Source organism: Erythrolamprus reginae, chromosome 1 (assembly GCF_031021105.1).
Source record: "Erythrolamprus reginae isolate rEryReg1 chromosome 1, rEryReg1.hap1, whole genome shotgun sequence".
In the NCBI taxonomy this organism is placed as follows: domain Eukaryota; kingdom Metazoa; phylum Chordata; class Lepidosauria; order Squamata; family Dipsadidae; genus Erythrolamprus; species Erythrolamprus reginae.
The window spans coordinates 78,978,380-79,001,135 of record NC_091950.1 but is presented as its reverse complement, the minus strand read 5'-3'; the positions used below and the strand labels follow the sequence as shown (position 1 = coordinate 79,001,135).

Sequence of the window (22,756 nt, the reverse complement as noted above, 5' to 3'; positions counted from 1 at the left end):
CAAAAATAATAACAGGAACAGAGGAAAACTTGATAAAGAAATTTTATAACTATTTGTTGCCTGATGTATAAGAATTTGAGCAAGTTAAAGAAATGATGATAAAATGGATGAGACATATAGGTCATGCAATTGTACTGCATGTCAAATGATCCACCTGTTAAACTACTAAAGTTTGCAGATGATACAATAGTGATTGGTCTCATTCAAGATAATGATGAAACCACATGCAGATGGGAGATTGAACAACTAATCTTGTGGTGCAACCGGAACAATCTAAAACTGAACACACTCAAAACTGTAGAAATGGTGGTAGACTTTAGGAGAAACCCTCCCATCCTACCATCTCTCACAATACTAGACAACACAGTATCAACAGTAGAGACCTTTAAATTTCTAGGTTCTAGGTTCGGTCATCTAACATCAAAAATATAATCAAAAAGCACAACAAAGAATGTTCTTTCTGCGCCAACTGAGGAAGCACAAACTGCTGATATAGTTCTACAGAAGAATCATTGAGTCTGTCATCTGCACCTCTATACCTGTCTGGTTTGGTTCTGCAACCCAACAAGACCGACACAGACTTCAGAAAATACAATTGCTGCCAACCTGCCTTCCATTGAGGATCTGTATATCGCCCCCGCCCCGAGTCTTCGGAGAGGGGCGGCATACAAATCCAAATAATAAATAAATAAATAAATATTGCACGAGTCAAAAAGAGGGCGGTGAAAATGTTTACTGACCCCTCACATCCTAGACACAAATTGTTTCAAGTCCTATCCTCAAAATGTTGCTATAGAGCATTGCACACCAAGACAACTAGACATAAGAACAGTTTTTCCCCCCAAATGCCATCACTCTGCTAAATAAATATATGAAATATGAAGTGGTATATAAGTCTATTGCTATTGCTATATACTTTGCCTACCTTGGCTCATGCATTCTAGGAACACATACTTCCCCTTTTCCCGTAATGACACATGATAGCAGTACTTGAGGTCAGTGTTCCCCGTAAGCTGCGCACGTGAGCATGCGCATGCCCCAAAATACCCCCCGTGCACCCTTTTCCACGGGCGTGCACTCCCCATCCCCCTGCCAGCCCACGGGGGAGGGAGGCGCCGGCAGTAGAAGGAAAGGGAGCCGTGGCCGCCCCTGCCTCCCCACCGTGCCTCCGGCCCCCTCGTGCCCCTGGCCTCTCGGCGCTGCCCCCCACCTGCCTGATCCACCCCCTCTCCTCCTCTTCTGCTGAAAGAAAAGCGCGGAGCCTGCCTGCTTGAGCCTCCCGTTGCTCCACCCCGCTTTGCCCTGCCTGTCATCCTGGACCTCCGTTGTGTTTTCAGGGGGGGAGCGGCGGGAAAGCCCTGTGCTGGCCAGGAAAGCCGGCTTTCCGGGAAAGCAGCGCGCCTTTTAAACACGCTGCTTTCCTGCACCTCTTTCCTGGGGGGGGGAAGTGGCCTCCTCCCTCCCCCCTGCCCAGGAAAGAGTTGGGAGAGTTTGGTTTTGTTTTATTATTAATTTCTTTTAATAAAAAAGAAGGGATTATTTATTCATTCATTCATTCATTCATTCATTTATTTATTTATTTATTTATTTATTTATTTATTTATTTATACTTCTATGCCACCCAGTCCCAAGGGGACTGCTGCTCAGACACTATACTTTTCCACCCACCCCGAAAAAAAATTAGAGGGAACATTACTTGAGGTGGTAGGGTGGGAATTCCAGATTATCTGGTTTTTAAATCCAAAAAAGAAAGTGGATTCATCTGAAAAGAATTTGATAACCATTAAAACAAGTAATAAACAGTGTACTACAAGGTGTTTTTGTAGCTGTATTCAAAATCCTGGCAGTCAGCCACATTTTGAAACCAAAGCTTCTAGGCAGTCTCTAAGGACAAAGCAACATAAAATGCACTTAAAGAACCAAGCATTGATGCAACCATTGCATAACTGATTGAGGCAAAGTCTGTTTATTCTTGAAATTGCTTTATTAACATGTGTGATAAGGTGACAGAAAACATTGATGGCTTACACCATTATCTGGGGCATTCAAGAACAAGGACAAAATATACTGTAATTTGCTTAAACTTTTAAATATAAAATTAGCAAAGTAAGAAAAACATAATGATCTAATAACATTTGTTTGAAATGGTAGGTATGTTAATTTATTTCAAGCTATTGCTCAATTTTATATCGGATTTTCTTTGCACAATATATCACTGTATTTTATTGGGGGCTCATGAAACCTTGGGAATCATTTCTGCCTTAATTTAAAGTGAATTCTTGTAAATTAGGACATTTAAAGCTTCCCTTCTCTCCTTCCTGGTTGACAGGTTGTAAACAAATTTACTTCAAACATGACACAAGTCTTCATATTGATACCTTGGAAATATTGTGACATTATGTTACTCTACATATTTCTAGAGTGATCTGTTCATTGGCGATTTGTCTGAGAATAGTTATGAATATGTGAATATCTACATTTAACTTTCCAAAACCAAATGTGATGCAATGTTTTTTTTTACAATGTCGCTAAATCTCTGCCAAAAATTATCTTCAGACTGATATATTTTTACTTAAGTTAAAAATGGTAACTTTTAATTAGAAAATATGGAATAATTCCATTTTTAAAAAAATGAATTCTTTATTATTATTATTTTCTAGGTTGAGGATACTCTGTATTGTGCTGGGCAGATTGCATTAGTGCCCTGCACTATGCAACTTACAAGTGGTGGCATCAAAAAAGAAGCTCTGATGTCTTTAAACCATGTTGAAAGAGTCCTGAAAGCCATGAACTTGAAGGCTGAACTCCATCATATACTTATGGCAAATTGTTATGTAACAGATAGCAAGTACATTTCTGTTGCTGAAGCTGTATGGCAGAGGAAATTAAAAGAACTTATAAAGGTATGTATAATATCATTTTTTTTCCTGCCATCAAAGCAACAGTTTAGAACAGGGGTCCCCAAACCTGGCAACTTTAAGACTTGTGGATTCAACACCCTGAATTCCTCTGCCAGCTTTGTCTTGAAATTGCCAAGGTTGGAGACCCCTAGTTTAGAAAATGCATTTATCCATGACTTGAACTAAAATCAGAACATTCTCACTGCATTTTGCTGAAGTTCAAAAAGAATAAGGTTTGATTGAGCTATTATATTTGGGCTCTCCTGTTTCTATGGAGCACTGAAACATTAAACTGCCTAACAGAATGTTATATTCGTCAGCAAGTTTCTCTGAATTTCATAAAGCAAAACCAAAAAAGCCTGGAAAAGCAACCAATTCCATGTGGACATTTTTAAAAGAGCATTTAGAGTCTGAATCTAATGTACATATATGCCTTTTCTTTGTCACATTTCAGGAGAGTAGTTTTCACTACATTTCTGCCCTTAACTTTCACAGAGAATATGTTCTACCTATTTCCTATCTTAAACTCATACGAATTAGTGGTGTGTCCATCTGAGATGTTTATGTATACCATCTTTACTATTTGGGTTTAATCAGTGTTTTCATTCTCATTGCTTTGGTAACAGATTTCTCTTTCCCTCTCTCATCCTCCTTCCTCTCTGCAGCATATAATTTAACCAAATATTATTGTTAGATACCATATAGCCGTGTAATATGAAAGCCGGGATGAAGATTTAAAATGTTTAGAGAAAATTATAAGATTTTTAAATAGAATCAGGTGTGAATACAACCCAGCTAAACTTTACAGAGGTTAGATATTCACAATACACATTAGGAAATGAGAAGGTAAAGGTATACGGACCAAAAAGAGCCTTCTCTGTGGCGGCCCCGGCCCTCTGGAACCAACTCCCCCCAGAGATTAGAATTGTCCCCACCCTCCTTGCCTTTCGTAAGCTACTTAAAACCCACCTCTGCCGCCAGGCATGGGGGAATTAAGACTTTTTTCTCCCCCTAGGCCGTTACAACTGTATACATGGTATGTTTGTATGTAAGTTTGGTTTTTATATATTAAGGGGTTTTAATTTGCTTTTAGTATTGGATTTTATTGTATATTGTTCATTATTGTTGTTAGTCGCCCCGAGTTTTCGGAGAGGGGCAGCATATAAATCCAATAAAACTTGAAACTTGAAACTTGAAAAAGGAAAAGGCCAGAGGTTAGCGGATAGCAGAGTTTAATATGTGGCTAAAGGAGTGGTGTAAAAGGGAAGGCTTTGGTTATATTAGTCATGATGTCTTCAGCTGGTCCAATGAAAAACTATACAAAAGCGATGGTTTGCATACATCAAAGAAAGGGACTGAGCTACTTGGCATTAAATTCACAGATTTTACTGGATAAACATTTAAACTAAAATTGTAAGTGGGCACATGTCCACCCAATGAGTTCAAATCACCAGGACCAGATGGATTATATCCCAAGGTTCTGAAGGAACTTGCAGATGTGATCTCAGAACTACTGAACTATATTTTTCAAAAATCCTGGAGCACGGGGGATGGAAAAGAGCTGATGTAGTTCCCATCTTCAAAAAAGGGGAAAAAAGAGATCCAGGAAACTACAGACCTATCAGCCTGACCTCAATACCAGAAAAAGATTCTGAAAAAGATCATCAAGCACCAAATCAGCAATCACCTAGAAGCAAGCAAAGTAATAACCAAAAGCCAACATGGAATTGGGTATGTCAACTCTGATGAAAAGAAGGACTAGGGAAAGGGCCGTGGTAGCCGTGTTCCAATATCTCAGGGGCTGCCACAAAGAAGAGGGAGTCAAGCTATTCTCCAAAGCACCTGAAGGCAGGGCAAGAAGCGATGGATGGAAACTAATCAAGGAGAAAAGCAACTTAGAAATAAGGATAAATTTTCTGACTGATAGAACAATTAATCAGTAGAACAACTTGCCACCAGAAGTTATAAATGCTCCAACACTTTCTTTCCAAACCCTTAAATATCCTCAAAGTAAGTTGGCAGATATAATGGTCTTTTTTCTTTTTTGAAATGTCTGCTCTTTTGCTTGAATCTGATACATGTATTGCTTAACTGGCCAGCCCAAACTCCATCTGTAAGTATTTAGATTGGTCTGCCTAATAATGTTGGCAGTTCTAATAGTGGTCTACCTGTATCAGAGTTCATTGCACTATGTATACAAACCCAATACTGGATCTTATCTCACTAATCTCACAATGGAGTAACCAGTGGAGTAATTCCTTTTGGCATCGAGGTCAGTCATTTATAATTCTTGTGCCCAACTAAGAATATAAACCATCTTTCCTAAACCTGGACACGTGCCAAGCCCCTGAAGTGCACAGCATGATTCACCTGAATTTTATTTAATGAATGTTAATATTAAGAATTAGGGGTTAGAATACAACATTTCAAGAACTGAGAGAGGACCTTCCAGCATTCCTTTATTAGTGACTTCATTGATTCAATATCTCCTAGAATTTTTGGACTTCCTCCCCCCACCCACCCCCAAGATATGACATACAGGGGGAGTTGTTTGCCTGTAGTAGATTTCTTATCTGCTTGTATTTAGAGTTATTTTTTATTAAATCTTAATTTCATGAGAATCTCTTTCTGATATGTGGAAAAGGTTCTCCTCGCACATATGCGCTAGTCTTTCTCGACTCTAGGAGGCATGGCTCCTCTCCGTTTCAAAGTTGAAGAGCCAGAGCTCTCTGAAGATGTCTTCATTTTTACCTCTCATTTCTTTGTTCTTTAGAGTGATTTCTGGCATATTACCCATGGGCTCTTTTGTTAAACTATGTTATGCACCTATTACACAGTAAAATATGTAGGATTTTAGTGTCGTGGTTTTTCTAATCATTATAGGCCTGGTTGGTTATTTATCTCTAGGTCTGCATATAAACAAAGACTTATATAAACAATGAATTTCCTGAAGGTACAATTACAATGTAAGGATGAAGTACAAATACAATGTAAAGATAATCTACAATGTAAGAACTGTAACCATCACTACGTAGGCAGACAGAAAGAAGACTAGCAGAACATCCAATAAATAAATAAATATTTCTGAACAACAACTACTGGTCAGTAGACACAATGAAACTCCTTAATTTCACAACACATGGGCAGTTTTAGCCATAATTTCAATCAACAAAACTCTGAGCATTATACACAAAGACAATTAATTAATTAATCAATCAATCAATTAATTAATTAATTAATTAATTAATTAATTAAAAAACCAGTAGGGAATTCCTAGGAATTTGGCATTCGGGCAAATCAATTATTAATAAACACACCATTCAGTGACAATAAAAAAGCTAAAATGGAAACAAGAAGACCAGAGCATATTCTCTACATCCACTTACATCCAGATAAATTGGGATTAATATCAGACAAAAAAGAAGAAAGCAATACCCTAAGCAAGGAACTACCAAGGAGCAAATCACACCCCCATCAATACTGGCAATGGAAGGAGCAAGCCCCAAATTCACTAGCATTGATATTACTTAGTTGGGTAATGAAACATCTGCATGCAAACAATCAAGTTCAAGAACATCAAGAACTCCACAGTTCAACTCTAAGCTACATATATTCTCTTCTTTTGTTCACAAGAGGTGCAGGCAAAGATATTTATTTAGCCATTTAAATTCAGCCCATTTTTAAGTTGGAAAGATTCTTGAAATATACAGCATCATTGGGAGAAAGACAATGCTTGTAAGCCACACTATAAGTCCTTAGCTGTCATCTTAACTCCCCATTTTTGTCTCCAACTCCCAGGAAACCATCATCTTGTCTTCCCTTGCAAACTACTGTAAAAAGCCCGAATCCCAAGATGCTGTCATTTTTATAAGAATAGTATTGGGAGCTTTAGTTTTGCTTAATTTAATTTTGTATTTCAACCTTTAGCGGTCTCATGAGCATGCTGATGCCTTCCTCTTTTTCCTGAAGCCCTGTTTTGGCTCTACTTTTATAGCACTCGCCTAATGAATGCACTTTTGTCAGAGATGAACTATTGCACAGCCTTCAAAGAAAGAAATAGTTTCACTTCAACTACTAAATCAATAAACAGAAACAAAGAATGCATTTGCTGAATATTTGCTATGGGGAGATAGGACATTCTTGTGCAACACATCTGAAATTCTCATTAAATTATACTGTGCATTATTGCCAAGAAAACTCCATCAACTTATCCCAACTATTAAATAGACAAACTACTATATGGAAAAACAAAAAGTAAAAGATTCCCCCAGAAAAAAAATATCTGTTCAAAAATATTCAGAGGAGGGGACAAAATGTCTACAATATAAATGTTCGGTGTACTTTTGAATGTTTAATGCCTATTACTTCTAAATGACATGCATTCTGATCCTAAAACAGTTAAAATGTTGGCACATTGACTTTTGTAGAATTTACTTCCGAGTAATTGAACTTAAATCAGAGAAGCAAAGTAGTCTTTTTATTTAATCCTTTATAGATTTTCTTTTTCTTTTTCTTTTTTTTTTGGGGGGGGGAGAAGCATTTCCTATACTTTTACTTTGGCTTCATTCAGATGTGTATGCAAAAAGTGAGTTGAATATGAACTAGTCCTACTTTAATGCTCCTTTCAACTTTCACACAGCACAGTATGTGCCAGCCACTGACCCAGCAACATGCCTGCCAGCTCAGCAGTGAATAATCACTTTACTTTGTGTTTTTCTTCTTCATCTATGAAGCAGAATAAATGCTTTTGGCTAGTATAAGGCATGCTTATAGCATTCTGTTGGATCTCTGTGAGAAATCTTCTCATGTGCATGGATTTATGCATAAACCTGGCATATAGCACATCTCTTTAAAAGTGGTCTGCTTTAGTTCATGGGGCTAATTTGCTGATAAATAGATGTAGGATTATTTATTTAGGAATATTATAGACCTCCAATATGCTTTTATGTTCGGATAGCTTAATTTTGCTATAAGTGAGACTTTTGGTGCTCATGTAACAAGAATTTATACTGAAGTGTACAGAGCTTAAATTGGGATAGTTATCAGATCATGAAAATTTCTGTTTATACTAAGACTGAACAATTAGAAACATAGAAGTCTGATGGCAGAAAAAGACCTCATGGTCCATCTAGTCTGCCCTTATACTATTTTCTGTATTTTATCTTAGGATGGATATATGTTTATCCCAGGCATGTTTAAATTCAGTTACTGTGGATTTATCTACCACGTCTGCTGGAAATTTGTTCCAAGGATCTATTACTCTTTCAGTAAAATAATATTTTCTCATGTTGCTTTTGATCTTTCCCCCAACTAACTTCAGATTGTGTCCCCTTGTTCTTGTGTTCACTTTCCTATAAAAATACTTCCCTCCTGGACCTTATTTAACCCTTTAATATATTTAAATGTTTCGATCATGTCCCCCCTTTTCCTTCTGTCCTCCAGACTATACAGATTGAGTTCATTAAGTCTTTCCTGATACGTTTTATGCTTAAGACCTTTTAATTAAATGTGGGCTTTCAATAGAAGCCATTTAATTAAATGTGGGCTTTCAATAGAAGCCATTATGTAATTGTTGGAGATTGACATGGGAAACTGTTGAGACTATTAGCTCTTTCAGTAGCCTTCGATACGATGAGATGTTGATCAGTATTGGGTTGCTAACTGGTACGGGCCACACTGCACACTGGTAGTAAAACTGGTGATGCGCGCGCAGCTCCAGTTGACCAGTGGATGGGCGGGCATGTCCCATTGAGATTTTTCTTCTGTGCATGTGCAGAAAAAAATCTCGCTGGGATGTGCCAGCCCACCAGTCACCTGGAGCTAGGCGTCCATCGCAGTGGTAGCAGCGGTAAATAGGAACCCCCGCCTGGTGTTGATCACAACTACTGGATCAGGCAGGCATTCTTGGCTCTCCTGGTTAAATCTTCCTTCTTTCCACCAAGGAAACCTGTGATGGGGAGAAATTGATGTAATCTCTCAAAGCTCTTCTCTCTGCAGAGGTCTTCAAACTTGGCAACTTTAAGACTTGTGAACTTCAACTCCCAGAATTCTCCAGTCAGCTGGCTGAAGAATTCTGGGAGTTGAAGTCAACAAGTCTTAAAGTTGCCAAGTCTGAGGATCCCTGCTCTTCAGAATTCAAGAAGCTATGCCAGGATAAGGGGTTTTTTTCCATTTAACCTAATGTTATCTGTTCTTAATTATAGGAGGTTGGTTGTTGTTGTTTTAACACAAAGGCTTTTTCCTATCTTTCCCTAGTGAAGTTGTGAAAGAAGCAGCAAATCACGGTTTCATCTTATTTATATAGCCACCTATCCTCATACAAGTACCACAGAGTGTAAATTAATTAATTTAATTTATTAATTTAATTAATACTTTAATTGAAACGTGGTTGTTAAAAACATGTGTGTATCTTCCTTCCTTCCTTCCTCCCTCCCTCCCTCCCACCCTCCCTCCCTCCCTTCCTTTTTTTCTCATTACTTTATGGAGACATAGGCTTTGAAAAATTATGAACTTTGAAGGTTAGGAAGTGTGAATACCCCAATCTCCCCAATCTGTTTAGATCAATATAAGATTTGCTTTGTTTGTCAAGTTCCACATCTTCAACAGATACAAAGTATAGATTAATGCCACTTTGAGCATTGTTTTGTCACAACATAAACACATCTTTAAAAGAGTTTTTTTTTAAAAAAACCTTATGTTACATGGTCTATTTTATCCTAGAGTAGCATTCCAATTAGCACATGTTAATTACATTTTTTTGGTTTCCATCAGAAGCCTACAATTGCAGTATAAAAATCATCAAAGAAAGCCAACTTTCAGCTTTTTAGATGAATTCTGAGGTGAAGGAAGCGTTCAAACATACTCTTAACACATTTCTGCTCTGAATGTCAATGAAACTCACAAAGTACACTTACAAAATAGTAGATTCTACAACTTATTTATTATTTGAGTATGCCTTCATAGCTACGTTTTGTTATTTAGATTTTTTTCCTATCCCAAATCCTCTTAACTCTGCTTAGCTACCTCTCCTTCCAAAAGGGCTTATTTTTGGCATCCCAGAGAATAAAATTTTAGAGAACATATTCTGTGTGACAGATTTGATTTGCATCTATTTTATATTGCTATCGGTTTAAGACTTTGTTCCTTAAACAGTTATTTTTACTTTCTCATTGTAATAGATATATTGAATTATTTATGTTTGAAAAGTACCTCAAGCAATCTTAACTTCAATCATTATTTTTATCTTGTCATAGAAAACTACCGTTTGGCAAGAAAAATGACCTTTCAATATTGAATTATTTTCTAATCAATTTCATATTTTGCTATCTTATGTTTAGGTGGCACATAATACCTGCCTTTACATTTACCTCTGCAGGATATATTTTAAACATTATTATTTAGAAAGAAAGAAGTAGGAACTCCAACAGAAATCTCAGTATAATAGGGCAGTGCAGAGAGTACAATTGCTGTAACAGCAGCTTGCATTATATTCAAGATCTAACACACAGTTTGATAGAAAGTTCCTGCTGGGTAAGAAAAGTGGGGAAGCTGGCAAGAATTTTACCACATCTGCTACCCGCTGCTAATAAACTGTAACCTATTTCATTTTTATTATGCTTACTCTTTAGGTTATTTGGCTTTCAAAATAATCTCTCTGCCTTTAATATATGTAAAAGGTATTACGATATGGTTGTTTAAATATGAAGAAGTTTTCAACAACTGCGATTCTAGCCCTTAATGGGTAAGGTGGCATCTCACGCTTGTGTTCATGCATTAGCGTTACAAGAAGGGCGAAAATAATCAGGAGTATTTGGGGGAGACAGGATAATGAAAATCAAGATGGCAGCCACAGAATCAAATCTCTGCCTCTTTTTACATGTTCTTTGCATGGAACAAGAGTTAAAAAAACCTGGTTGGGCTTTCATTGTACCACCACTTTGCCACCACTTTGGATTATTCAATTCCCTTCCTACTATAATATTCAATATTATATAAACCACAATGCAGATATTTCTCTATCTGTTACTGTGCACAGAACAGGCATGCCCTATAAAGCCCTACATGGTTTAGAACCAGGTTACTTACGGGACTGTCTCCTGCCTCATGAATTCCAGCAACCGGTCAAGTCCCACAGAGTTGGCCTTCTCCAGGTCTCGTCAGCTAGGCAATGTTGCCTGGCAGGACCTAGGAGTAGAGCCTTTTCTGTGGCAGCTCCGGCCCTTTGGAACCAGCTCTGTCCAGAGATTTCTACTTCCCCCACCCTCCTGACCTTTCATAAAGCTAAAAACTCACCTTTGTTGGCAGGCTTGGAGTCATTGAATATTGGCATCTCACTCCAGGTATATGTATGATTTTAATGAATGAATGTGGATGATTGTTTTTGATAAATTGGGGAATTTTTATATTAGATTTTATGGGTTTTAATATTTGGGTTTCTACATGTCTCATTGTATTTATTCTTGTTTTGTAAGCCTCCCTGAGTCTGTGGAAAAGGGTGGCCTAGAAATTAATTAACTAATTGTTTGATTGATTATAAGAGAGGCCTGGCTCTAAAACACATGGATACACCAATTCATTTCCTCCTCATTAAACTCATCTAGGTAACATAGGATCAAACCCCAGCCAGGACAAAATCATCCAGCCCCTAGAGCCATGACAGCGAACCTATGGCGCGCATGCCTCAAATGGCATGCAGAGCCATATTGGTGGGCACATGATGACAGGTCCAGCACACAAGTGCGTACCAGCCAGCTGATTTTTGGGCCTTCTGGTCCCATTAGGAGTTGGGAAAAGGCCTGTTTTCAATCTCCAGAGGGAGAAGGGGAGGTACGTTTTTTGCTCTCCTCAAGCTCCAGAATCTTTCTAGGAATCCTTCTCCATTCTTCTCCAACCCCCAGAGGCCCTACAGAGGCCAGAAATGTCCCATTTCCCAACATGAAATGGGCCATTTCTGGTCTCCGGAGGGCCTCTGGGGGGCTGAGAATGGCCATTTTTGCTCTCCCCAAGCTCTTACAAAGGCTATGAATCCTTGGGGGGGGGGGGAAACGACTAAATTTCCGGTTCAACCAGAAGTCAGCAAATAGAATGTTTTCATCCCTTGGAGGACCTCCATGGGGATGGGGAAGACCATTTTGACCCTACCCCCCCCCCACAGGCTCCTAGAAAGGCTCTGGAGCTTGGGGAGAGCAAAAAATGGGCCTTCCAGTTCAATTGGAACTTGGCAAATGGCCATTTTGTGCCTCTGGAGGACCTCTGGGGGGAAAAGGCCATTTTTGCCCTCCCCAGCCTCCTAGAAAGGCTCTGAAGCCTGGGCAGAGCAAAAAATGGGCATGCCATTGTGTATCAGGAGTGGAGAGTTCACGCATGAATGTGCGAAGGAGCGCATAGAATTATAGGTGTGGGCATGCATGTGCACGACCCCCAGCACCCTTCCCTTTTTGGCACATGAACCAAAAAAGGTTTGTCATCATTGCCCTGGGGAATGGGTTGTATTAACCAGGTGACATTTGTATCGAATAACTGTGGAGAAATAAGTTCCTATTGCCACAAGGCAGGCTTTAACAAAGGTTCTAACCTGTGTCTGATCTGTTCTGACAGAGACAATATGTCAAAAACATCAGTTTTGAAAGGTATTTAGATCCTCTTGAATACATATTCCTATTTCCTAAGATCTCCAGTATTTTGCAATCCTTGCAAGGCAGTCTTAGCAACATATTGAAGCTCCCAGCCTGATTGTCCTGTCTGTGTTATCACACCAAATTTTAGTATATAATGATTACCCCATATTAATGGGGGGAGGAGACATCTGTAGTGTGTTATACTGCTTACAATGAGTCTATTGAAAGTTTCCCATTTTTTGAAAAAGAAAAAAAAAAGATCCCAAAATTATTCTGACCACCATAAAGGCATAATTACATTTCACTTAGAGTTATTTATTTTTCAAATTATTATTCCTATCACTGCAGGATTTTTCTATAGACATCCTGTCTCTTTTGCAATCCAAAAAAATGGAGATTCCTAATCCTTCCATTTCTTTTACATTTGAGAAAATGATTACTGAATTGCGCTCTTTGTGTGTGTGTGTGTGTGTGTGTGTGTGTGTGTGTGTGCGTAGGATCATGAAAGAAGAACATTCCCAAAGGAGTTGTAGTTTTGAGCATCTTCAGGGACAGGTTTGATTATGAAAGTGTCAGGATTAATGATCCTATAAATTATACATTTGAAGGCCTCCTTCCTCATGCTGTCTGCATAGACGAGTGAATCAGTTTAAGCTTCAGAACAAAGTAACCTACCAACAAAAACGTTGTTATTTATTACGTGGAAATTCCATTAGGAAAACTGAAGAAAAAGTCAGTCTTTCACAAAAGAGAACTGAGCATCCTTAGAGTTATATAGGTAGGTAATTTAAATCTTTGGAGTATCTCCACTGGATGAATCTGTCTGATAGTAGCATCTACCAAACTTTTGGTCTGAGTCCATAAAATATTACCATGTGATTGTTTTTATTAATTTTATTTATTTATTTATTGGATTTATATGCCGCCCCTCTCCGCAGACTCGGAGAGTTTTTATTGTTTTATTGTTACCTACTGCAATACATTTTGCATTTACAGTAAAGCAATTCTGAAAGTTTGTAGCTTTTAAAATTAGATGTTATGTTATCGATATGAACAATAGAGAACAGAAGTTCTATTTTTATATCAAATTCCAACTGCAAATTTAAGCAGCTGGTCAGAATATTGTAAGATAAATAAAATAGAAAAAATGGCTCTTTTATGCCATCTTTATGCTGATCTTTTCAGTTAAAAAAGCATACCAGTGATTGAACATATTGCAATGGATCTCCCAAAGTGCTTGTCAAAAGGAAAACTGAAGAAATTTCTTGGATGAGAAGCAGAATGTTTTCAAGGAAGAATACAAAGTCCAATTGCCTTTTGAAAAGCACTTTTAGGACAACCATGATCTGGATAATTGAGAATCTCCATAGACATTGGAAGAGATCCTAAAGGGCAGTTATTGCACATGAACCATCCTTTAATTCAACTTGTTAATGTTCAGTTGTTTCCTTTTTTAAACAGTTCCATGTCTAATTATTATATTTTGAATTTTTTCTTGAAATAATAGTTTTAGCTAGGGATGCAATTTTGGCTCTTTTATTGTTGTTGTTAAATAATTAAACATTTTCCTCTAAATATTTGTTACGGAACTTCAAAGGACAGATGATATTGCCATTATGTACAGGAAAAAAAACAGTTGATGGGAAAGAAAAAGTAGGAGGCAGGAGATAATGGTTAGCTGAAAGTAGAGTTTGTCATGGGAACAACTTTCCTGCACCAACTGAGTAATTGAAGCAAATAAAGGATTTTTTTTTAAAGAAAAATGCTAGAATTTCTTGGCACTTCAGACGACTCTAACTTAGATTCATGTCTGTAGGAAGGCTAAGTAATTGGAAAAAATTAGACTAGAAAATCAGGGGAACCTATAAAAATGAGATTTCACTATAGGTTCAAAAGAATCAGTTGATAATAGAATTCAGAGTGATATGATAAATTTGACCTTGCAGACAACCCTCCCTCTGTAAAAGACCTTGGAATACTCATATCAAATTACCTAAGTGACAAAGCCCACTGTAACAACATCAACAAAAAGGCTTCAAGAGTTGTTAACGTAATCTTATATAGCTTCTTCTTTGATAATATCACACTACTAACCAGAGCATACAAAAGTTTCGCCAGACCAACCCTTGAATACAGCTCATCTGTCTGGAACCCACACAGAATTTTGGAGCTAAATACATTAAAAAGTGTCCAGAGATACTTTATGAGAAGAGCCCTCCACTCCTCTACTCACAACAGAATATCTTACACAACCAGACTTGAAATCCTAGGCTTAGAACTAGGTCACTTTCGGCACGACCTAAGCATAGCTCATAAAATCATCTCCTACAATGTCCTTTCTGTCAATGACTACTTCAGCTTCAACCACAACAGCTTCAACCACAACAATGCACGAGAACACAACAGATACAAACTCCGTCTTCGGAGAGGGGCGGCATACAAATCCAAATAATAAATAAATAAATAAATAAACTCAAAGTAAATCGCTCCACATTTGACTGTAGAAAATATGACTTCAGCAATTGAGTAGTTAATGTCTGGAACTCACCACCTGACTCTGTAAGTTTCATCACCAAACCCGCAAAACTTTACTCTTAGACTATCCTTCGTTGACCTCACTCGATTCCTAAGAGGTCAATAAGTCTTTTTAGCCATATTAATTGGATTTTTAGATATATTGTTATGTTGTTCTGATATGTTGTGAGCGCCCCGAGTCCTCGGAGAAGAGTGGCATACAAATCCAATAAAGAAATAATAGATAGATAGATAGATAGATAGATAGATAGATAGATAGATAGATAGATAGATAGATAGATAAATAGATAGGTGATAGATAATGGATGGATGGATGGATGGATGGATGGATGGATGGATGGATGGATAGATAGATAGATAGATAGATAGATAGATAGATAGATAGATAGATAGATAGATAGATAGATAGATAGATAGATAGATAGATCTACCTATGTGGATTTACCAACCATGTCTGCTGGAAGTTTGTTCCAAGGATCTACTACTCTTTCAGTGAAATAATATTTTCTCACATTGCTTTAGGTGGGGGAAAGATCAAAAGCAACGTGAGAAAATATTATTTCACTGAAAGAGTAGTAGATCCTTGGAACAAACTTCCAGCAGACGTGGTTGGTAAATCCACAGTAACTGAATTTAAACATGCCTGGGTAGGTAGGCAGGTAGGTAGGTAGGTAGGTAGGTAGGTGATAGATGGATAGATAGATAGATAGATAGATAGATAGATAGATAGATAGATAGATAGATAGGGGACGTGCATAAGTGCACCAGCATGCCTACCGTTCCTGTCCTAATGTTTCCCTCTTATTAGTGCCCTTTTCATGTATATAAATAGCATTATATCTACAGTATAAGCACTTACAAAGTAAAATTTAAAACAAATAAAATAAACTTTTCTGCCTTTTAAGTATTCTCTATTAAAGCTGTGGCTGCATTCATGGAGCTTGTAGTTCAGTACATCTGAAGGATACCAGCCCAAGGAAACCAACTCATAAGCAGTAACATCAGGTACATTTTGAACAGGAATAAAAGGAGAAGATTCTAATTCAAAGGTACTCACCAGGGAGATCTTAGATCTCCTGATAGGGGTCCCTAGTCTTTTAATCATATCCTCAGGTGCATCAAGTAGGACTAGTACTCATAATGGTAATATTAATAACATTAACTCAATATTTTCTATATAATATCCTTGTAGGCAATGGCTTGAATCCTTTATTTGTTGAAGAAAACGTATTCCATTTTAAAGAAAAGTAAATAATCATCAATGTTCTTTTCAAAATTGTCAAGCATTTCTGTTTCCTACAAAGCAGGCTTTTTATCTCTATTTTTTTAAAAAAATATTTTAACCAAGTTTCAAAATATTAGAGAGGGGGAGGAAGGGGAATCTTGGAAGCTCCATCATAAAAACACATCTTTTAAAGGTTGAAGCCTCTAAAATGTGAAGTTATGTGAATATATGGCTACATGGTACATAGTCTTTCACTTGGAATGATGATCATTTGTTAACTTTGAAATTGTAATTTTGTCTTGGCCTTTTATTCTTTCTCTTATTCTAAATGGGGGCTGAAGGCAGGCAGAAATACAGAGTAATTGATTTAACAACCTAAGACAAGTACAAGAAAATAGGAAGTTTGGTCTCAATGCTTGACTTGATCTGAGGCAGCTTTTTTCCAACCTTACCTCAGCACCTTGGGCCAACCAAGTGGCCTTTAAGCCTGAACGAGCACGACTTTTTCCCCCCTAACATAAAGCTTCAGTATTCAGCTTTTCAAACTGTTCTATAGCATTGGAAGTAGAATTATATTGACAAGGTTAGAATTCATCTCCTGGAGGGGGCTACTATGCTATACTTTAAGTGCTAATATAACAGTTATGTGGTTGTACCTTAATAATAGCCCCAGCTTGCCTAATGAGAATGCTGAAAGCAAACAGTACTCAGTGAGATTTTATTATGACTGAAATGACTGCAATTTGAAGCAAATTATCCCTATTTTTGTTCTGATATCAAGCACAAGCCTGCTAAAAAATTGCGGTAAGTTTTGATGGGGAATTAGACTTAACTATTGTTAATACAGATGTAAGTGCATTTTTTCATGTAAACAACTCACAAGGGTCAAGCACCAGAGACTTTTTTTGTGTGTGAGGCTGAAAATGATTGTCAATAATTTTGTGAGCGAATTTTGAAATAAAGTGCCTGTAACCTGTCATTATTCCTTCCTCTTGAAGTCACGACAGAGTGGCTGAAAATTTAGCCTGTGAATTGAAGGTAGAGCGAATGTTATGGCCTTATCGACTTCAGATAAAATTACTATTTTAACTTGTAATTATTTTTTTGTAAACATTTTACAGAGATAGCTTATTGCCCCCAACAGACTAGGTCCCCATTTTACCAACCTTGGAAGAATGGGAAGGCTGAATCAAATTTGAAGCAGTCAAGATCAAACTCCTGGCAGTGGGCAGAGTTGGCTTGCAATACTGCATTTACTATATTCCCATTTTAAAAATCTGGATCTCTAATTCCTTTGAAAAGATCAATTGTACAAATTAACATGTGGGGGGAAATGTCCAAAATTGCCAGCCATCTATTCAACCAATCCACTGATGGCTCATCCTGGTTTAGAAAATGTACACGTAGAGAAATAGTACAAGGGCAGACTAGATAGACCATGAGGTCTTTTTCTGCTGTCAGTCTTCTATGTTTCTATGTTTACAAATAAACTCTTCATTTAAAAAAGAGGGAGAAATGAAGATCTGGCTCCAGTCAGATGCCATACATTAAAATGTCCATTAGCTGTGGAACACAATCAGAGTGTAGGAAGGGAATCCGTGCAAAAAGAATCCTAATTAGGGGAAGGGACAATCATGGGATTGGAAGGCACACAGTGACATTCACAAGATGTGGGTGTTGGTGGGAGCTGTTCCACCTCCTCTGCTATAGATACTCATAGCTCAGGTTATGTTTGTATAGTATGGGAGTGGGAGCAACCATTGGATAATGTCCTAGAACCTTTTTCTTTCTCCCTTCTCACAAAGTTCTTTAGAATATTAACTAGCCTCTTTTCAGATCTAATATAGGAAAGTTTTCCAGATCACTTTTTTGGTTTGTTATTTTGTGGAAGTGATGTGCCATTGCCTGGAGGCTGTTAGGGTCTGGATGGGTGAAGCTCAACCCCGATAAGACGGAGTGGCTGTGGGTTTTGCCTCCCAAGGACAATTCCATCTGTCCGTCCATCACCATGGGGGGGGATTATTGACCCCCTCGGAGAGGGTCTGCAACTTGGGCGTCCTCCTTGATCCACAGCTCACATTAGAGAAACATCTTTCAGCTGTGGCGAGGGGGGCGTTTGCCCAGGTTCGCCTGGTGCACCAGTTGCGGCCCTACTTGGATCAGGAGTCACTGCTCACAGTCACTAATGCCCTCATCACCGCGAGGCTCGACTACTGTAACGCTCTCTACATGGGGCTACCTTTGAAGAGTGTTCGGAAACTTCAGATCGTGCAAAATGCAGCTGCGAGAGCAATCATGAGCTTCCCTAGGTATGCCCATGTTACTCCAACACTCCGCAGTCTCCATTGGTTCCTGATCAGTTTCCGGTCACAATTCAAAGTGTTGGTTATGACCTATAAAGCCCGTCATGGCATTGGATCGCCTTCTGCCACACGAATCCCAGCAACCAGTTAGGTCCCATGGAGTTGGCCTTCTCCAGGTCCCATCGACTAAATAATGTCATCTGGCGGGACCCAGGGGAAGAGCCTTCTCTGTGGTGGCCCCGACCCTCTGGAACCAGCTCCCCCCGGAGATTAGGATTTCCCCACCCTCCTTGTCTTTCGCAAACTCCTTAAAACCCACCTCTGCCGTCAGGCATGGGGAAATTGAGACATCTCCCCCAGGCCTATATAGTTTTATGTATGATATGCTTGTGTTGCATGTTCTTTTAAATAATGGGTTTTTAGATATTTTTAAATATTACATTTGTTCTCTGTACATTGTTTTATTATTGTTGTGAGCCGCCCCGAGTCTGCGGAGAGGAGCAATATACAAATCTAATAAATAAATAAACAAACAAACAAATAAATAAATAAATAAATAAAATTTTAATGATTAAGATATCAGCAGGTTTATTATCCAATGTAGCATATTTTTCAATATAATTTTTATATTTTTAAATTCATTTTTAGTCTTGGTCTTATCAAGTAAAACTTGTTCCTCTTCAATAACAAACTCATTCTACAGGGAGTCCTTGACTTACAACAGTTTATTTAGTGGCCATTTAAAGTTACAATGGCACTGAAAAAAGTAACTTATGACAGTTTTTCACACAATTATTGCAGCATCCTCATTATCATAGGATCAAAATTCAGATGCTTGGTAACTGACTCATATTTATGATATTTGCAGTGTCCCAGGATGATGTAATCATCTTTTCTGACTTTTTGGTAAGCATTTGCTGTACATCCCTGTTACAAATTTAACAGCTGCAGTGATTCACTTAACAACTGTGGGAAGAAAGATTGTAAAATGGGACAAACTTCACTTAACATTTGTCTTGATTAACCAAAATTTTGGGCTCAATTGTGGTCATAAGTCAAGGACTACATGTATTTCTAGTAGCAGACTTTCTTAAAATGAGCTTGCAGGTCCATTGTTCGAAATATATCATCAAATGTTAAAATATTTTGCTTCGTTCTGTATTAATAAATCAAATTAAGTTCTTTTTTTCATTGTAAACTTCATTTTGGCAACCTCTAGTCTCCAACCTTCAAAGTTCCATTCTATCATGTATTTTAAAGGAAATTCAAAATAAAAGCAATTTCCCACAGTAAGGGTTCCTATAATTAATTCTAATACCTTATTTCAAATCTATCTGGATCCATAGTCCATTTGTAATTTTCAAAATTAAAGTTCTACCATATTTTTCAGTGTATAAGACACACCTTTTTCCCTCCTAAAAGAGTGTGAAAATCTGGGTGCATCTTATACAGTGAATGTAGTCCTGCCCACTGTATCAGAAGACTGAAACAGCCTCTCAAATGGTGCTTTGCAAAGCTGAAAAAGCAGCCTCTCAAATGGAGCTTTGCATGGCTGAAAACAATGTCTCAAATGGAGCTTTGCAAAACTGATACCAGCCTCTCAGATGGAACTTTCAAAGCTGAAGAAACAACCTCTCAAATGGAGCTTTGCAAAGCTGAAAAAGCAGCCTCTGAAACAGCTTTCCAAGACTGGAAACAATCTCTCAAATGGAACTTTGCAAGGCTGAAAACAACCTTTCAAACGGAGCTTTGCAAAGCTAATATACACGTTCCAAGCTGTTTGCTAAGGGCGCTAACCAGATGGATGATGATACGCAGATTTTTTTTTTCTTATTTTCCTCCCCAAAAACTAAGGTGCATCTTATGCTTTGGTGAACCTTATAGTCTGAAAAATACGGTGATCATTATTTTCCTGTTCATTGGGAAAAAAATTAAGTCCTTAAAATATTTAAAACGTATTTTACTAAGGATTGAAAGAAACTCCTCTGGTGCTATAATACGGGTCTGCAACCTTGGCAACTTTACGACTTGCGGACTTCAACTCCCATGCTGGCTGAGGAATTATGGGAGTTGAAGTCCACAAGTTATAAAGTTGCCAAGGTTGCAGAGCCCTGCTGTAAAGCATGTCTATTCAAAGGTTTCTAATAGATGAAAAGCAGTTAACAAGCAAATTTTTAAAAACTATTAGAAAAGAAAGTATGTGACCCCAAGATCCATAAAGGTGCTGATGACCAAAAATGGTTTCCCTCATCTTCTATAATAATAATAATAATAATAATAATAATTATTATTATTATTATTATTATTATTATTATTATTATTATTATTATTATTATTATTATTTATTAGATTTGTATGCCACCCCTCTCCGAAGACTCGGGGCGGCTCACAACACGATAAAAACAGTATTACACAGGCACAAATCTAATATTTAAAAAAAACTAAAAACCCTATCATAATTAAAAACCAAACAGCACATACATACCAAACATAAATTATAATAAGCCTGGGGGAAAGGTGTCTCAAATCCCCCATGCCTGGCGGTATAGGTGGGTCTTAAGTAGTTTACGGACGACAAGGAAGGTGGGAGCAATTCTAATCTCCGGGGGGAGTTGATTCCAGAGGGCCGGGGCCGCCACAGAGAAGGCTCTTCCCCTGGGGCCCGCCAGACGACATTGTTTAGTCGACGGGACCCGGAGAAGGCCAACTCTGTGGGACCTTATTGGCCGCTGGGATTCGTGCGGTAGCAGGCAGTTCCGGAGGTATTCTGGTCCAATGCCATTTAGGGCTGTAATATAGCTGTAATCCTTCTAGGTACCATTGTCTCGCAGCCTTGTTGAAATCTGCCATATATATGTGGAATCCAGTCCTTCAGTTCCCATGAAGAACAAGAGGAACTGTTTGGACTGGAGCACTTGTGGGCAATCTCGTGTCCTCTTCTTGTCTGGGTAGGAATGACTTATAACAGTTGCTTTAGTGACTGTTCAAATGGCATTGGAAAAAGTGACTTATGACCATTTTTCACATTTACATCCAGTGATGGGCTCCTACGGGTATGGTCATGTACGCAGAACCGGTAGAAAAAAATTGAATTTTTTTTCTTTTTTTTCCTTCTGGGCTTTGGGTATGTTTTTCCTATCACAGTAAATGAGGTTGAATGTGTATAATTTTAGAAGAGCTGTGCATGCATGTGTGTACATACACTTTATATAATAGATGATGTATATTTTGTGTGCCTGTGTGTAATATGTATGTACACATATGACATATATACATAGAATTAAATAGTATCTTTTTGATGTTCAGTAATAGTAAGGGAAATTGTATCTCTTTGAGGTGAGGAGAGGCCAGGTGCCCTAATCCTAACACAAACCCTTGATGTGAGTGACGTCAGGTTGGCCACCTTTAAGCCAGTCACATGACCTTTAAGCCACCCTGGTCACATGATCATCAAACCACTCCCACCTGGTCACATTGCTGGCAAGCCACACCCACAAAATAAGCCACAGCCAGTGTGGTAGTAAAAATTTTTGCAGCCCTTTACTGCTTACAACCTTTGTAGCAGCCCCATGATCAGAATTCAGATGCTTGGGAAGTGGTTCACACTTATGACCATTGCCGTGTCCCAAGGTCACATGATCCCCTTTTGCAAACTTTTGACAAGCAAAATCAATGGGGAGCTAGATTCACTTAAGAACCATGTTACTAATTTATCAACTGCAGTGATTCACTTAGCAACCGTGGTGAGAAAGGCTGTAAAAATGGTGCAAAACTCACTTAACAAATATCTCACTTAACAATCAAAATGTTGGGCTCAATTGTGGTCATAAGTTGAACTACCTATTCTTTTAGCAGAGCTATCCTCGACTCCCCATTTATTCCCTGGAAGTTTTTATCTTTTTAGTTTAATGTGGTGTTTTGTTTTGTTTTTAAATCATCTTTTCTTCAATGGTTCTATATTAGGCCAGTCTACATTTTGTAATATCTCCTCTGGGCAATCTAATGTAATGATTTTATATTAGGTCAAATTATGTTAATGTCTATATCATTAGATTTATAGCACATTAATTATGAATTGCAAGCGTACAATGAACTGGGAATTAACTATTAAGTTGAGAGAAATGAAATGCAGCAGGCATTGATGCTGATAAGTATTTTAATAGTAATTACCATCCA

The 22,756-nt window shown here is 38.0% G+C and overlaps 1 protein-coding gene across 3 annotated transcripts in view; it reads left to right on the top strand.

Moving 5' to 3' along the window:
• The window catches only part of DPH6 (diphthamine biosynthesis 6), a 277,224-nt gene that overhangs the window by 192,143 nt on the left and 62,325 nt on the right, over positions 1–22,756 (top strand). For all 3 annotated transcript variants that reach the window (XM_070756244.1, XM_070756252.1, XM_070756261.1), the window contains one exon: positions 2,661–2,903. In XM_070756244.1, the coding sequence (XP_070612345.1) occupies positions 2,661–2,903 (243 nt within the window). The remainder of the gene's footprint in view (positions 1–2,660; positions 2,904–22,756) is intronic.